General features: G+C 33.4%; 1 protein-coding gene across 2 annotated transcripts; it reads right to left on the bottom strand.

Moving 5' to 3' along the window:
• Positions 1-235: 235 nt before the first annotated feature.
• On the bottom strand, positions 236-8,249 carry LOC113770665 (zinc finger CCCH domain-containing protein 13). 2 transcript variants are annotated; one of them, XM_027315196.1, is made up of 12 exons: positions 8,041-8,110; positions 5,792-6,717; positions 5,576-5,686; positions 5,222-5,252; positions 4,294-4,429; positions 4,103-4,159; positions 3,380-3,477; positions 3,177-3,248; positions 2,858-3,066; positions 1,816-2,012; positions 1,417-1,626; positions 236-520 (listed from the first exon to the last, which is right to left on the bottom strand). In XM_027315196.1, the coding sequence occupies exons 4-12, from the start codon at positions 5,224-5,226 to the stop codon at positions 449-451; spliced, it is 1,056 nt and encodes a 351-aa protein (XP_027170997.1). In that variant the 5' UTR covers positions 5,227-5,252; positions 5,576-5,686; positions 5,792-6,717; positions 8,041-8,110; the 3' UTR covers positions 236-448. The 2 variants fall into 2 exon arrangements, with proteins under 2 accessions (XP_027170997.1, XP_027170996.1); XM_027315195.1 differs by lacking the exon at positions 5,792-6,717 and having other exon boundaries at positions 8,041-8,249.
• Positions 8,250-15,925: the final 7,676 nt, after the last annotated feature.

Raw genomic sequence — 15,925 nt, 5'->3', positions numbered from 1 at the left:
CGTTAGTCTTCCTGTTTTGTTTTGGGTACTTGAGAAGAGGGGTTCCAGGAAAGCAGCAACCAGCAAAAACTCACGGATGTTACACGTTACTATTCATCAAGCAGTACTACTGGGCAACAAATAACCAGAAACCTGCTGCACATAAAGAATAGCGTTGGAAAATTCCCAGCTAGAATATTCTATCCGCCAGGATTATATGAATTCTCCCTCCATCTGGCAACAAAGCACATGAAAATTGACTAGTCAAAAATTTGCATAGCTTTCGCTAGTGTTTACTCCGTATACTGAATAAATCCCAGAAAGATCACATGGAAAGCTAATCAGACGTTTCAATAAATTCCTACAGCCTTTACAGATTAGATAGCAAATGCCCAATGTCTGGGTAAAACAGCTACGACATGGTTGATACCCTGGTACATGATATATAAGGGCTAAAAAAGGTAAAAACTCAGACAACATCCACTTCTACTGTTTCCTCCTCAGTACCGTCTATATCTACGTTCTCATCATCCCCCTGGTACTGCAAACAAGTAAAGCAGCATTATACCTCATAGCAGCTTCATAAAAATATTAACAATAATAGAAGGGATTTTGCTTCTGATGATGATAAAGAGCAATTTACCAAAAGAAACAATATGACCGACAAAAAGGACCAGAACCACTACAAAACTCTGCAACAATCGCAAGTGAAAAGGGAGAATATAACAAAGATTAGCAATAGTGGCACGCCCATTTCAGAAAGTTCTGATCAGGCACGGAGTCTAGGAGAAAATTTACTAGCAGTTGTATCCGTTGCAAGTGAACAGACTAATTGATTTTAAAGCACATATTACCTTTCCGGCAAAGCTGAGTACATCATCACCACAAAGCTGACTCCCGAATGGAAGTAGCAGTATGGTAGAATTAGTGTCAGTAATATTAAAAAACAATTGAGGTCAACAGCGGACAAATATAAAAATAGTCCGTTGATTTTGATAATGCCAGAACACATGAAAAATCATTGGTGGTGGTAAGAAATTGTATTGAAGACTTTTGCCTGCTCTAGTATCATATCGGACTAAGACTTCATCAGATATTTAAAAAAAATAAATAAACTGTTAAAAACTATTCCAACAACAATCCCATGCTCAGCAATTGCCAATTCCCCTAGGAATATTTTTCGCCAATATAAAATGCACACGCGGTTAGGCATCTCTCTCTCTCTCTCTCTCTCTCTCAAACATATAAGCATAACTACAAAACCAAGGCCGGTGATTCAAACGTCAACTGTGCAATTCATTTCCGATGCTTAAGCTCTTAAATGCTGAATTGAATAATTAACCCACAAAATTCATTCTAGCAGCTTTTTGGACAAGAATGCATGGAATCCCACAAACCTGTAAGGAGAAACCCATGATAACTTTGTATTGAACTAACCTGTACATGAGCATTTTGAGGAATAGGAGGAGGTGGCGGAGGTGGTAAAGGCGATGGTGGAATTTTAAATGCAGCTTCCTTTTCATCTGTTATCAAGTTTCCAGTTCCCTCAAACTTCTCCTCTGTTTCAACAATATCAGCAACGTCATCGATTGCATGGGCAGCCATGCTGGTAGAGGGCAAAGCAAGACCTGATTCAGAAACCTTTGACTGCAAAAACAAAGCAGCAAGATGCATTTTAACATTTACCACCAAATTGGAAAATAATTAGGTCACCAACTTCAAAAGTTACACAACCACCAAATGGATTAAAAAAATAAATAATAAAAAACTAAAAAAAGGATAAAAGTATATGAAAAGAAAGATCTGCTTCTAATAGCAAAACTAGAAGTAGGTAACCTTATCAAATACAGAAATATCAGCTGAAGAAGTTTTGGCCTTTTTGGACTTGTATTCATCTGCTAAGGGCCTTGATGCATTCTTTCCCGTGCTACTTATCTCAGCTTTCTTATAATTTTTGGACTGAGGATTCCATCTAGACATCTTCTCCAATCTGACTTTCCCCATAACCAATCCTTGATCTTTTCTTGAGATCACTGTAGTAAAGTTCATAACAGTTATCCCTAATATCACATATCAGAAGTCCAAGATGTGCACATGAAATTGTTAACTAACTAGTTCTCTGTTGAATCTTTAATGACTACCAATGAACATTTAAAAAGCTAAAGAATAGCTCACAATATAATGGGAATAAAAAACATCTGGAACTCAGATTCTTTGAAGCTGATCCTTAAAGAAACAAAGGAAGGTTTAACACATTAAAAATATATCCAAATGCAAAACGGCATGATGAACTGAGGAAGAGAAACACAATTCCCTGGACTGTGCGACAAGCAAAAGAAGAAATGTCAAAGTAGGCAACCATATGCAGATCTTCATCATGGAACCTGAGGATACTAATGTTTAAAGATCCTTCTTTATTGCTCCTGCAGGTAAAAGCAGAAGCCAGTATAGCTTTCATTGCTTGGGAGGGCCAGGGGAGAGCTTTCATTGCTTGGGAGGGTGGGTAAATTTGTTGATGTTGGTTTACGATGCAACATTTTGAACTTGGAAGAACAAGCAGATGAACAGGAAAAATAATTTGGGACAACTAATAGATAATTAAAAAAATGTTTTCAAATGCATCAAATGCCACATGAATGACAGGCTAAAAGAGTTACTGAACCAATTAGTAACTTAAGTAACAAACCATTAATTACTTTAATAAAAAATGACGAGCCCACTTATATGACCACTTTTCAAAAACCAAAAAATCTTGATTTAATCTTTGTATGGGTAGGTTTTCTATGTTTCTATACAGTATTGCTCAAAAAGGATGTCAGGAACCATATCTACAGAATGAAAAGAGCTTTACTGCAAAATATTTGATTCTATACACTACCTTGATTTGACATATCATCCACTTCTGAATGAACTCGTGGCCTTTTATTACTTGGAGATATGTTCTTTTGTAGCTCAACTTTTGGGCTTACATCATTCCCACTCCCTTCATAACTCCTATTCTTGATGCCAGGATCCTCCTCCATGGCACCAGATCGAGACAAATCCAACGAAAGCTGTTCACAAAGCTTCTGAACTTGAGTCTGTGACCTATAAATGTTGAACTTTGATGTACATAAGGCACCTCATACAATCCAGTAAATATGAAGCACACTGCCAAAGTATTTAATAAAAGAAGATATATCAGAGCAGATGCATGCCTTTTGAGTTCATCTTCTAGACGCATCTGCCGATTATATGCTTTGATGAACTTCTTAATCTTTGAGGCCACCCTGAACACAAACCATATTTTCAATCAAAGAGATTAGTTTACTATACCAAAATAAGCATATTGCTCATTAGAGTAAAGTATCCTATTGGATGCATCACAATACACTGATCCTAGAAAAGATTAACTACCAACCTTTCAGATTCCTCTTTTTCCTGGCTCAGTTGCATTTCAAGCTCTTGGATTTTTGAAGTTATCCTGTTTGCTTCCAGATTCCTCTCTTCCAGGTAAATCTTAAAAACAAACAGAATGGTCCATGAACATTTAATCTCTAAAACCACATGCAAAGACTAAATAGCTACTTTTTTAGTCAAAAGAAGTTCTTAACCACAAAAAATACAGAAGAAAGACAAACAATCAAGCGCAGAAGTGCAATTTCAAGAAAAGAGAAGGAAGCTTCGTGATGCAGTTTATTCTCACAGCAGCTGGATATCTACAATTAGATACTTGGAACAAGATCTGAAGTGGGAAAGTTTTCAGGCTTTTTACAGAAATAAAGGGTTTAAAAGTACGATAGGTGTAGAAAAATAAGAGAATAGATACTATACAAGATGAAACCACAACTTTATTGATGAAAAAATGTGACACATAAGATTTTCCATACTATTCAATTTAATGAAGCACTAACGATTGCAATCTAATACTCACTTCTAGCTGGCAAAAATACAAACTTTAAAATACAATCCTAGGACCAAAAAAATTTGCAGCTATACTTTATTAAAGCACCAAGACAATCAACAAATAGCTAGAAAAAAGATAAGCAAATAAATCTCAGGAATTCTGGCGAATATGCAGAAATGTGAAAGAGTTCAAAGGCAGTCCACACTACTAAGGCACCAGCAAACAGTTAGAACATACCTCCAGTTCTCTTCTGTGGTCCTCCAGAATCTTAAACTCAGATTGAGCTTTCCTTAGCTGCATATTACCAAAAGAAGAATAAGTACAGCACAAAGAGGGCCAAATTTAAGGATATCCTGTACAGATTTATGAGATCCACCTCAAGCAGTACAAGTTTGATGGAAAAGAAACAAAAAGGATAGCTTCAAAACCTGCTCATCAAGAAGATCTTTGGGTTCAAAAGATGCCCGTCTTGGCTCTTTCATTTTATCTTCAGTTCCCTCAAACAATCTCAAACTTCCAGAAAATTCACTTTCGCCATCTATGTGTTGTTTCTTTCTTCGTTTCCTGCCCATGAAAGATAGGATGTTCTGGTCATGGCAAAATTGCAATGAAAACATAACATATTGGTTTTAATGAGTACCAAAATAGGTGACAGCAATTAAATCATTTTGATACTTATTAAAAAGTTCCTCGCAATGAAACTCTACCAATCTTTGTAGTTTCAATAAAACTAAAGAAATTAAAAGCAACAAAGAATCTGAAAAGGAAGACAGATTAAATGAATGTCCATGATTCATGCTATACATGGATAAACATTAAGTAACGGAGAAACTAAGAAGATATAGAAAAAAGGAAAGGTATGGTCCACCATGACCACCATTGAGAATTTGCGTTAATTAGATTAGTAAAAAAAAATATAGTCTATTCTAGCAGTCAAACAATATGATTGATTACGATGTCAGATACAAACTTCTAAGTTTCTTCTACTACATTCAACTGTCATGTATCTCAACCAAAAAATTCAAAATGTTGCAAGAAGTTTCTTCTCTTCAATTGGAGCAAAGATTAGATACACCTAGTAACATGGACACATTCAACTGTGATAAGAATTAACCCCGAATTCAGAAACAATGAAAAAATATTGTCAATATTGTCAATAATGCTAATTAATTAATGGTACCCCAAACTGTAGGATCAGCAGTCCTAATAAGAAAATGGTACATTAAGAAAGTAAATATCATACTTTTACACAAGATAGAGCTATGCTGAAGTTCCTAGGTTCTAGGCTCATTTGTGACTCATAAAAGAGCAACAACAAAATATTGATCAAGGCCAATTGCAATTAGATAGATTTACCTCATTCCCTCCCGTCCTCGAGGACTATCTCCTGCGCAACAGATAATAAATATTAAAAAAAATCAACATTAGAAGCTTATTGCCAAAAGCCACAAGAAGTAAGAACAGCAGGGCTCTCAAAGATCAAATCACTCATAACTTAAAAAAAAACCTAATTAAATACATATCCGTCATGATACAAAACATCAATTAAGAAAGGGCCTACTGTTAGCTGTTAAACCAAGTAATCCTCGTATTCATATTTTCATCAGATAACAAAGAAATTCAGTAAATTGCAGATCATCACATCTTCGAAAAGGAAAAAAAAAAAAAAAAAGAAGAAGAAAGGTCAAACAAAAGGGGGAAACTTCTGACCATGGGAAGCATGCTTCCCTTGTGCATCTCTACCAGGGGAGTATCTGTGGGGTGGCGAACGCCTTCTATCAAGCCTATCTCTCAAGTCACTAACACGATTGTCTCGCCTACCTGAAAGTTGGAAGAAGCATTGCAGGTAAAATACACACATTTATCAGTAAAGCCAAAATAACCAAATGCCAAGAATCCAATTATGATTAGCAAAACTAAGCTTACCATCACATGGAACATTATGAGTAATAAAATAATGAACAGTAATAGTGCCATCTTGGAAGTTCCAAACGAGCCACAGAAATTACCGGTCTCATACATAGAGTAATGAAATACCAATATTTGAGATATTTATCCATAGAGAGAACCATTGAAGAAATATATACCAGTCCTTGAGCTCAATTCCACATAGAAGAAAACCATACAAAACCACAGCAGCAACTGATAAAGAACAGTAGACATCCTTTGCTGTAAGGAGTAATAATACCACCGTGGCCCAGAAATCGTCTTATGGGACTACAAATGAAAAACCTAAAAGCCCACAAGCAATATATTGCCTCCTTGGACAACATTCCCATCCAACAGATCCATCGCTGTCTTAAGTTGAAGGAAGTCAAGAGAATGAAATACCATATTCTCGAACAACAAACACACTGAGGCATATATTAGGATAAAGCATTTGAGTGGTCCATCGAAATAGCGAATGACTAAGGACATGGATAAGATCATGTCAAGAGAAACCTAATTCTGAAGCTTCATCTGCTGTAACAAGATGCAAAAGAATGAATGCCGAGAAAAAACACCAAAACCAGCACATAGACAAAGCAAGAGTAATTATCCATCCGGAACAATCATAGCTAAATCTGCCAGTTGGTACCAGGCTGAAGGGATCAGTGTCACATGAGATACATTTTAATTTGAAACTCAACCATATCTCCAAGTCAAGCAAATGAGCAAGATCAAATCCAAGCTTGCAGATACCCACTAATTCTTCCATGCACAGTGACACCTTTTTCACCAACTCGAAGTTCATAACGCGGAATATTATCCGCAATTAAAAGGCAACTCCAAAAGAGAGATAGAATTGGATGATTAGACTGAATGACCGCTCAAAGTCCTCAGGTATGATGTTATTTTTACACAACATGGGCCTTAACAGAAGAGGTATAAGTCATAAATGGCAACAAGCAAAGCTAAAATCTAGATTATGCAAAACAAGAAAAACTCACCAGTACAAAATTCTTTTAAAGCAGAAAAAAAGCAAACCCAAAATGCTAATCTAACAGGTCATTATCTTACTCAGTTTCTTTACGTAAATAAACAAAGACACCAAAAAGTTGAAATGATGAAGTGAAGCACTGCCTCTTCAATAAGCAGGCATGACATTATATTATATAAAACAAGTATGCTCAAATCCATATAAAGGTAATAAAACCACAAAGAAAAGTGAAAGAAATTATATTCATGTAATTAAACATATTAAAAGCGAGAACAAAATTCCCCCAGATCAATATCGAAAAAGAAATAATTAGACAAGCAAAAGATGACTAGCATATCTGTATTATGCAGCACTGAAGAATATGAGAAAACTACATCCAATCCTTCACATCAGCACATAAGCTATACAACTTCTTGAGTTAAAAAGGGGTCACTCTGCTGGTTGGTACATCTCACACTCCCAAAGAGATCCTTTAACAAAAACGGCTGCTACTGTCAACTCAAAACCTGGTCGAATGTTCAGTGGCTACTGCGAGTCGATCTTCCACAATGTTTGGTAAATATTATCATAACTGGTAAAAGTAATAACGTATGGGTAGTCGAAGACACAAGAGGGATATGTAAGACGACCCAATACATCTTATAAACCATATCCTTTTCTGCTTAAGACCGCCACGTTCTACTATGGGCACATCCCACCATTAATTAACACTGTCTATACAGAAGTTTTTTCTGTGTAGAGCTAAATACTCGGCAATTTGGCCTCCAAAAGGAGGAAGAACCTCGTAATTCGAGTCACCTAGCATCATCTAGGATTTTTTAACAAAGTTCCTTTATACTAGATAAATTTATCTCTTTGCTAAGATACAAGAAAGTCTACCAGAAAAAAAAAACAAAAAACAAAATGATTCTTACATCAAATTCCATTGCACGAACCCTAATGTTTCTTTCTTCTTTCTTTCAATAACTACAAATTAAAAACACAAAAGACTGCAATTCTACATCCATAATTATTTTTAACCATTCCATTCAAGTTCAATTCCTATCGAATTCCCTATGGCCTCCTTTCCAGTTTCTAAAAATTCCTCCAAAACATGACAATTGGAAACCTAGACGGTACCAAAAGTCGTCCTCCTAATCCACGAATAACAAAGCCAATATAGAAAGGAAAAAATTACAGTAAAATGAAAAACATTGATACAACTTCGATAAAAATCCCAAAAAAAAAGAGAAAATAAGCGAAAATTGGAGTATACCATTGAAGGAGCGGCGGAGCTCGGTGCTTCCATGAGCGAAGGAGCAGGTCTGGCGATGGCAGTGGCCTTTCTGGTATAATACGCATAGCTTCGTTTTGTAAAGCTTTCTCTCCACCATTTTTCCCTTACCTCCTTCTTCTTCTTCTACTTCTTCAGTCTGTGGAAGTCGAACCACGTGAAAAATAGCAGAAAATGGGTGAAATTGAAATAAATAAAGGATATAGTAGTGACTGCTTCCGAATTATCGAGAATTTAAGGATTCCGATAATTATAGACTTTATAGTATAGGATTAATATATGGTTTAGGTGCAAATAAAGATGAGGAATTTTAAGATTTTTTACATGATTAAACAAACTAAAGGGGTTGCCCATAATAATTATCATTGTAAAAGTTTTATTTATGTATATTATTTGAAGAAAAATTAACATAAAGGCCTGTTTGAATGGCCAGTTTTTTAGCCAGTTTTTGGTTTTTTAACAACTTTAATTTATACCTTATAACTAGAGGAGAAATCTGCGTAATGCGCAGGAGTGAGTACATCTGTACATGTGTTATAATTTGTTAAGTATCATGAAATTAAGAAATTAAAAATACTATCAATATCGGTAAAAAATGAGAAATTATAGTGATTTTTTAAATGTATAAATAGAATCAAATACACTAATTTGATTAAGTGGAGAAATGTAAAAATAACCAAATAGTCATTTAATCACATAATCATAAGTCAGTAGGAATTTTTACAAAATTTACTGAGAAAAAATTTTAAAAAAAAATGAATCACTTTCATCCTTGTAATTTGTGATGATTAGAAAGAAAATCAAACAACTGATTGTAAATCCTTTATTTTAAGATTGAACTATATTTCATCTTATAAATTGTTTCTCCTGAAGTAATTAACAAACAGCAGCCCCTAGCCATACAACTATAATATGCTTAGATATCTAGGAATTTTTGGTAAAAAAAAGTTCTAGGAATTTTTGGTGTGCATTTGTTAATTAGTGCCTATTTATGTTTTGTGCTTAACTAATGGACAAAATTTTTTATAAACACACAACTAATAGACGGACAAGCATTCCAACAAATTCAAGAAAAGGTGCTGATAAACTAATCAACAAATGTTTAAGACCAACAGAATAGAAACTATTTGTCCCATGTAAAAAACATTCAGAAATTTTACCAAACATTAATTCACATCCAATTAACTCTCCACAATAAACATACTAACTAAGAATGAAGATTGAGGCTTTACCTTGAGTACAAAGTTCTGTAATAGCTAGTTTGGGAGTTTAGAGTAGAAAAGAAAAGAAGAGAAAGGGTTAGAAAAGAAAAGAAAGGATGGGAAAGGATTTAAGTTTCTATCTAAGTTGTTTAGGAGTTTTAAAAAAGAAAAGAAGGTAAGTGGTTTTCTTTTATTTGGGAGTTGAAAACAGGTGAAAAGAAAAGATGTTCAAATAGGTTATTTTACAAAATTGCCCTTTTTGTAAATAAATGTGAATTAAGTAAGCTAAGGGACTCATCAGGAATTAAAAATTTTTGTATCATGATTTTGAAGGCAATATTGTCATATTGAAAAATTCACCTAAATCACCGTCCTTCCTTCCTTTTCCGTCCAACTTTGGGTGGAAAGTTTTCCAAATACACGGAAAGAAGTGAAGTCTTTCCAAATCCTTTCTTTTCCTTCTCTTTTGGCTCTCAAACGATGGAAAAAATTTATAATCCTTGCAAAACATTTCTTTTCTATCCATTTCCTTCCTCCCAAACTAGCTATAAGCAAATAACTTTTTTCTCACCCTTCAACAGCATATAAGCATGGGAATCAAAGTTTAAGAACACAGTTAGAAGACGTAAAAAGGTGCAAAAACAATCTATTGCATCACAAAATATTCAAATTCATAGGCTAGCTAACAAGAGCAAATTGTAGAAAAGAATTAACCATGCCTAATGAACCAATTGAAGGCAGAAAAAAGTACAAAAACGGACATAGGAAATAAAAATACTTGACCCAACGCTTGAAAAAGGCATGAAACCCAACCCCTTGAGCCAACATTCTTTAACATCGAAGTGCCCCATGATTGTTATGAATCTCAAGAGTATTGCAATGCTTTTTCTAATGGAATGACAATCATTGCTCATCCATTATCCATTCACAGTTGGTTAAAGATCTATTAATTAGTGGTTTCAATAAACCATACTCTTCACATCCGCTGCAATCCTCATCAGTTACGAGAGAAAAGTAAAGATTCAGCAAGAGCTCTTGTCAAGAGGGCCATTTATCGAAACCAATAATCAAAACTCCATTATTCTTTTAAATGGCACGAAAACCTTCTCAAACACAGCTCCCTTGCTAATTTGAGTTCTTTGCATTCTTCATTGAAAGACAATTCCATTCTTTCCGCCAAGTTCTCAAAAGACATTTTCTCTACTATTTTGTCTTAATAACATTTCTCTCTGTCTTAACGTCTTTTCCCCTATTTGTATTGTATTATTTATAACTCTTCCACCAGGTCCCGAACGGTCTTCCCCACTCACATTTCAAAGGGTATTATCGACATAACACACCAATGCAAGCATGACCAAGTTGTACAAAACGCTTAACCATTTGCATTATACTTTTTCTATTCCATATTTATCCCCCAGATGTCAAATGAAATTTTCCCAAAAAATAGCTGCAAAGTGCTTTTTATATATGTATAAGAAACTCCTCAAAGTTTTTAAAATACAAATTTCAAAATATCTAGAAACACACCAAAATTTTTTTTTTCCTTCTGTCCTTTCTATTTTTCCTCTCTCTACCTCAACTAGCCATTGTCGTCCATTTTTCCTTTTACTTTTCTCCCTCTCCTCTCCCCACACCCCATCCCCTCCCCCCTAGTCGCATGAGCTACACTGGATGACCACTTTGGTCATGAAATCAAGGGAAAAGGGGAGGGAGAGGGGTGACACGGAAATGAGGGGAGAGAGAAGAAGGAGGGGAGGGGGAGGGGGAGGAGGAGGAGAAGGAGGGGAAAGAAGAGAGGGAAAGAGGATGAGAGGAGAAGGATAGGGAAAAAAAAAGGGCGTCGATGGAGGTGCTGGCTAATGCCGGAAGTAGCGGTGGCTGGAGCAGTGGCAGAAGTAAGGAGGAAAGAGAAGAGATAAAAGAAGAAGAAAAGAAAGGAAAAATTAAAAAATGTTCAATTGCTTCACAAAAAACTCTGCTTCATAAAAAACATTGCTACAATTTCTACAATAAACTAGAAGAAAGTTTTATACAAACACAAAAAAGAACTCACCATCCAAATGGGCCAAAGTATTTCTTCACCAGTTGCGTTTATTCTATATATTCACCTATATATATATATATATATATATATATATGTAAATGGGAAGGATTGAATTCAAGATCACTCTCTCTCCCCCAAACCACTTTCACTTAAATATAAGATTATTTACTATAGTGTTGTTGTTTTTAATGGAAATTAAAGAGCTATGTACTTCTTATTTATTTTCTATAGAAAGTGAAAAACAAGATAAATTTATGTAAAACTAAGGGTGCATTTGATAAAACTGAAATTTGAAAACTGAAATCTAAAATTTAAAATCTGAAATATAAATCCATTAAATTACTGAATTGTTAAGTACTGAGGATGCATTTGATAAAATTAAAGTTTGAAAATTGAAATCTAAAATTTAAAATCTAAAATTTGAATCAATTAAATTATTGAATTGCTAAGTATTAAGGGTGCGTTTGATAAAACTAAACTTTGAAAGTTAAAATCTGAAATCTGAAATATGAATCCAACAAGTTACTGAATTGTTAAGTACTAAATCTACACTTAAGTGTACATCATATTAAGTGATAAATGAATAGTTTATCAATTATATTTTGGAATAAGTTTTGTGTAGAAAATTCAATGTCATTTAATTAATTCAAATGTTCTATTTTTGGTTATCAAACGTGTATGAGCATGTTATGATCTGGATACATTAAATTTAAGTGCTGAATTGAGTTATCAAACAATCTCCAAATATAAACATTTGAGTGTATAGTAAATAGTTTATCACATTATTTTTTAAAGTAAGTTTTACCTAAGAAATTCAGTGCCACTTAATTAATTTAGATGTTCTATTTTTTTTATTACCAAACGCGTTTGAACATGATAAAATCTAAACCCATTAAATTTAATTACTGAATTTGGTTATCAAACAGGGGTTAAATCTGATGCATCTAAGTATATATTACATTAAATAATAAGTGAATAGTTTATCACTTATTTTTTAAAGCAAGTTCTGCATAAAAAATTCTGTGCTAATTAATTAATTTAGATGTTCTATTTTTTACTATCAAACGCATATGAACTTATCAAGATCTAAATCCACTAAATTTAAATATTGAATTAGTTTATCAAACGGTGCTTAACTAAACAGGTAGTTTATGAATTCTTTCTCCAGCTTTCTTTGCTTCCAAATTCTCTCCGTTCTTCCTTCTCCATGCCTAGCCTATCTTTGTTTGATATTCTCCGTTGTATCCTAACTAGTTGTTTGGATTGAGCATTATTTACCCAATTTTATTTGCTTACATCATCATTATAATTTTCAATACACCTTTTTATCTTCCCAATTACCTTTTTATCTCACATACATCACAAAAAGTGCTACAATAAAAATATCCCAAATAATCCCAAATAACTTACAATCCAAACAAACCTTTAAACTTGTCTCAGTAGGAATATCATGATAGAAGGTTATTGCAAAAGCAAATTGATCTTGTTTTCATTTAGGACTACAAAAAATAATTAAATTGGATCGTGAGCACAATCAAAGCTAGATATGAGCTCAATGTTAATAAAGTTCAAGTAGACTGCGTTATTTGATAACCCAATTCAATAATTAAATTTAATGAATTCAGATCTTAACATGTTCAAATACGTTTGATAATAAAAAATAGAATATTTAAATTAATTAAATGGCACTGAATTTGTTAGGCAAAACTTGCTCCAAAAAATAAATGATAAATTATTCACTTAATTTGATATGCAGTCGAATGTTAATACTTCACAATTCAGTGACATAATGGATTTTAATTTCAAATTTTAATTTTATCAAGCGCACCCTAAATCGAAATATTGAGGTAGCTCAAATCTATATATTTTTAATATTTTTTATTATGAAGTAAAATTACATATATATCCTCAATATTTTTATTATCTAGTAGGGTGAACTATATATTTTATCCATTTTGCAAATATAATAATTACTCTTTTATTTTTTTTGACCTCGATTAGCTTTGAATTCGAGTTCAACTAGTCTCAAATTGAGTTTAACCTCAAGTTCAAACTTGGTAAAATTGAGTCATGTTTGGCTCAATTGAGCCAAATCTTGATCCGATTTGGGTTGTTTGCAGCTCTTATTTTCATATAATTTTAAGTTGATTTTTTGAAAATGGACTTCAAAGTCTAAAAATAGCATAAAGAATTCCGAGAAGTTTAATATTTCGCAAAAGAAAAAGTTTAAGAACATGTTTTTGAATTTGATATAAAAATTTAAATAATAAATCAATAATTAGATGGAGAAAAATATGTTTGAAACCCCAAAAAAGATAGAATGCTAAAAAGATCCAAGATAACGAATCACATGTTTCTAAATTTGTTGCGAATTACACTAAATAAATGACTAAAGATATCATTGCAGCATGTTTGGTCTAATTTCAAAATCATTGATAATACGTATGTTAGGTGTATCTTTTTTTTTTGGGGTAAGCAGTGTATCTAATTTAGCATCCATTAACATAGATGGATTTACATTGAGAATCCAATTCACCACACTATTGGAGGCATAATACATTAAATGGTTCGACACATTAAATGGACTGTGCACATTTTCGAAAACTAGTAGTATAATACAAGTAGAAATGAATCACTGAGTTTTGGTTCAGTGGCCATCAAAGAGGGACTAAGGAGGTGATAGAGCACTCCTTTAGTCTAGTCAGATTCTTGTACTTACTAGTCCCTTATACACAGCCTTTTTAGACTCTCATTTCTCTAGATTAGAATATATTAGGTTATAGAAATGTTATCGTTATCATAAAAAAAATACAAGTTGAAATGTGCAGATTCTTTCTTTCTTTATTCCTTTGTTCTTTTGGTACCAATAAGGTAAACCAAGGCCAATAATGCGCCCTTACACAAATGAACCTAATTTGGTCTGCCAACAAATGATATTCAATGCCTCTGCGGTCTTTCAAGAGTCAAATTTGTCACTTGAATCCAGCTTTCTCTGCCACAAGACTTTCACAATAATTATTCTGTACTAGGGTGTGCTTTATTCCAATAGAAAAAGGTGGTCCAAAGTTCTTGCCATTTTCTACCAAGATTTGTATGCTCCTTCAGAGCAACTTCGGAATCTGTCTCCACCTGTGACTATTGGCAGTTTCCTCTCTTACCACTTACCAACTCATGAAGATGCTCTAAAGTTCAGATTGTGAAATCGGATGCAATAGTTCTATAAGCATCTTAGCCATTGGTTACTAGTCCTCTGATGCCACTAGACTTGGGCTGGTTTTGGTTTTGGAGCACCCATTTGTACCGAGTCTGAGCAAACCTATAAGAGGAAAAAGCTGTTTAATTGGTCTATTGTGCTTGAAATTCATGTCTAACCACTTGGTAAAATTTAATAGTACTATTTCTTTTGATCTGTTCCAAATAGGTATTTGCCTTTGGACAAGTTCATGAATACTAATTCTGACCTCTAGTGTACATATCTCAAGTACATCACTACAAGTTTGATCAATACATCATCAAATTTTGATAACTAAGAATCGACATATTTTGCCAACATACAATACATTTCATGAGGCTAGGTCACATCTAAGGTTGCATTTGATAAAATTGAAGTGTGAAATTTGAAACCTGAATCCATTAAGTTATTGAATTATTAAATATTAAATTTGATACATTTGAGCATATATCACATTAAATAATAGGTGAATAGTTTATTGCATATTTTTGGGAACAAATTTTGCCTAAAAAAATTCAATGTCATTTAATTTATTCAAATGTTCAATTTTTTATTATTAAACGTGTCTGAGCATGTTAAGATCTGAATCCATTAAATTTAAGTGCTGACTTGGGTATCAAAAAGGCCTAAAGTGACATTTATCTGTTGTTGGTAAAATATTGGCATACAAAGTTAGTTTTCCACTGTTTGATTAATGTCACTTCACTTGGTGATCCTCACTAAGCACCAATACTATAATTGGGTAAGTCTGATTATCTACAAGCTAATTTCCAATAATTTTATGCTCCAAGTTAGCTGATTTTATACATCTTACCGTACAAGATTCCTAATTTTAATTGAGCACAAAAAACTTTTATACAGCGACGTGGTCATGTATACTGCTGTACTCATGTTAAAGAGCTCTTTTAGTGTGGTATGTTGGTTCGAAAGATGATATAGAGTCGTCTATAGTCTATACTCACATTATGGCCTTGTTTGGCAGACAATTTTTTTGCAAAGTTTGTCTGCTACAAGTTTTTAAAAAACTTTAGTTACAGTAATTTTAAAAAATTTCTCAAAATTTTTAAACTATACACTTCAAAATATTCAAAAAAAAAACACACTTCAAAAATTTTTTTAAAAACTTCTACAGTAAGTTACAGTAAAATTTTAGACAAACACTTAAAAAATTCACTTGCCAAACGGGCCTATATTATTCTAGAAAATTTGTTAGCGTCGAAATATATGATTTAAGTGATATTGAGTGGATTAGAAAGCCAAGAAATGAGTGTTGCAAAGGTTAAAAAATCAAGTACTCAATAACGACAAGTTACTCATATAGCGAATGATAATTAGCTTTTACTAATGTCAAATTTCACATTAATGTAGGATATCATTATTGGCTTTTAA

Source organism: Coffea eugenioides, chromosome 5 (genome assembly GCF_003713205.1).
Source record: "Coffea eugenioides isolate CCC68of chromosome 5, Ceug_1.0, whole genome shotgun sequence".
Classification (NCBI taxonomy): domain Eukaryota; kingdom Viridiplantae; phylum Streptophyta; class Magnoliopsida; order Gentianales; family Rubiaceae; genus Coffea; species Coffea eugenioides.
The sequence above is the reverse complement of the archived record's forward strand: the minus strand, read 5'-3'. Positions and strand labels throughout refer to the sequence as shown.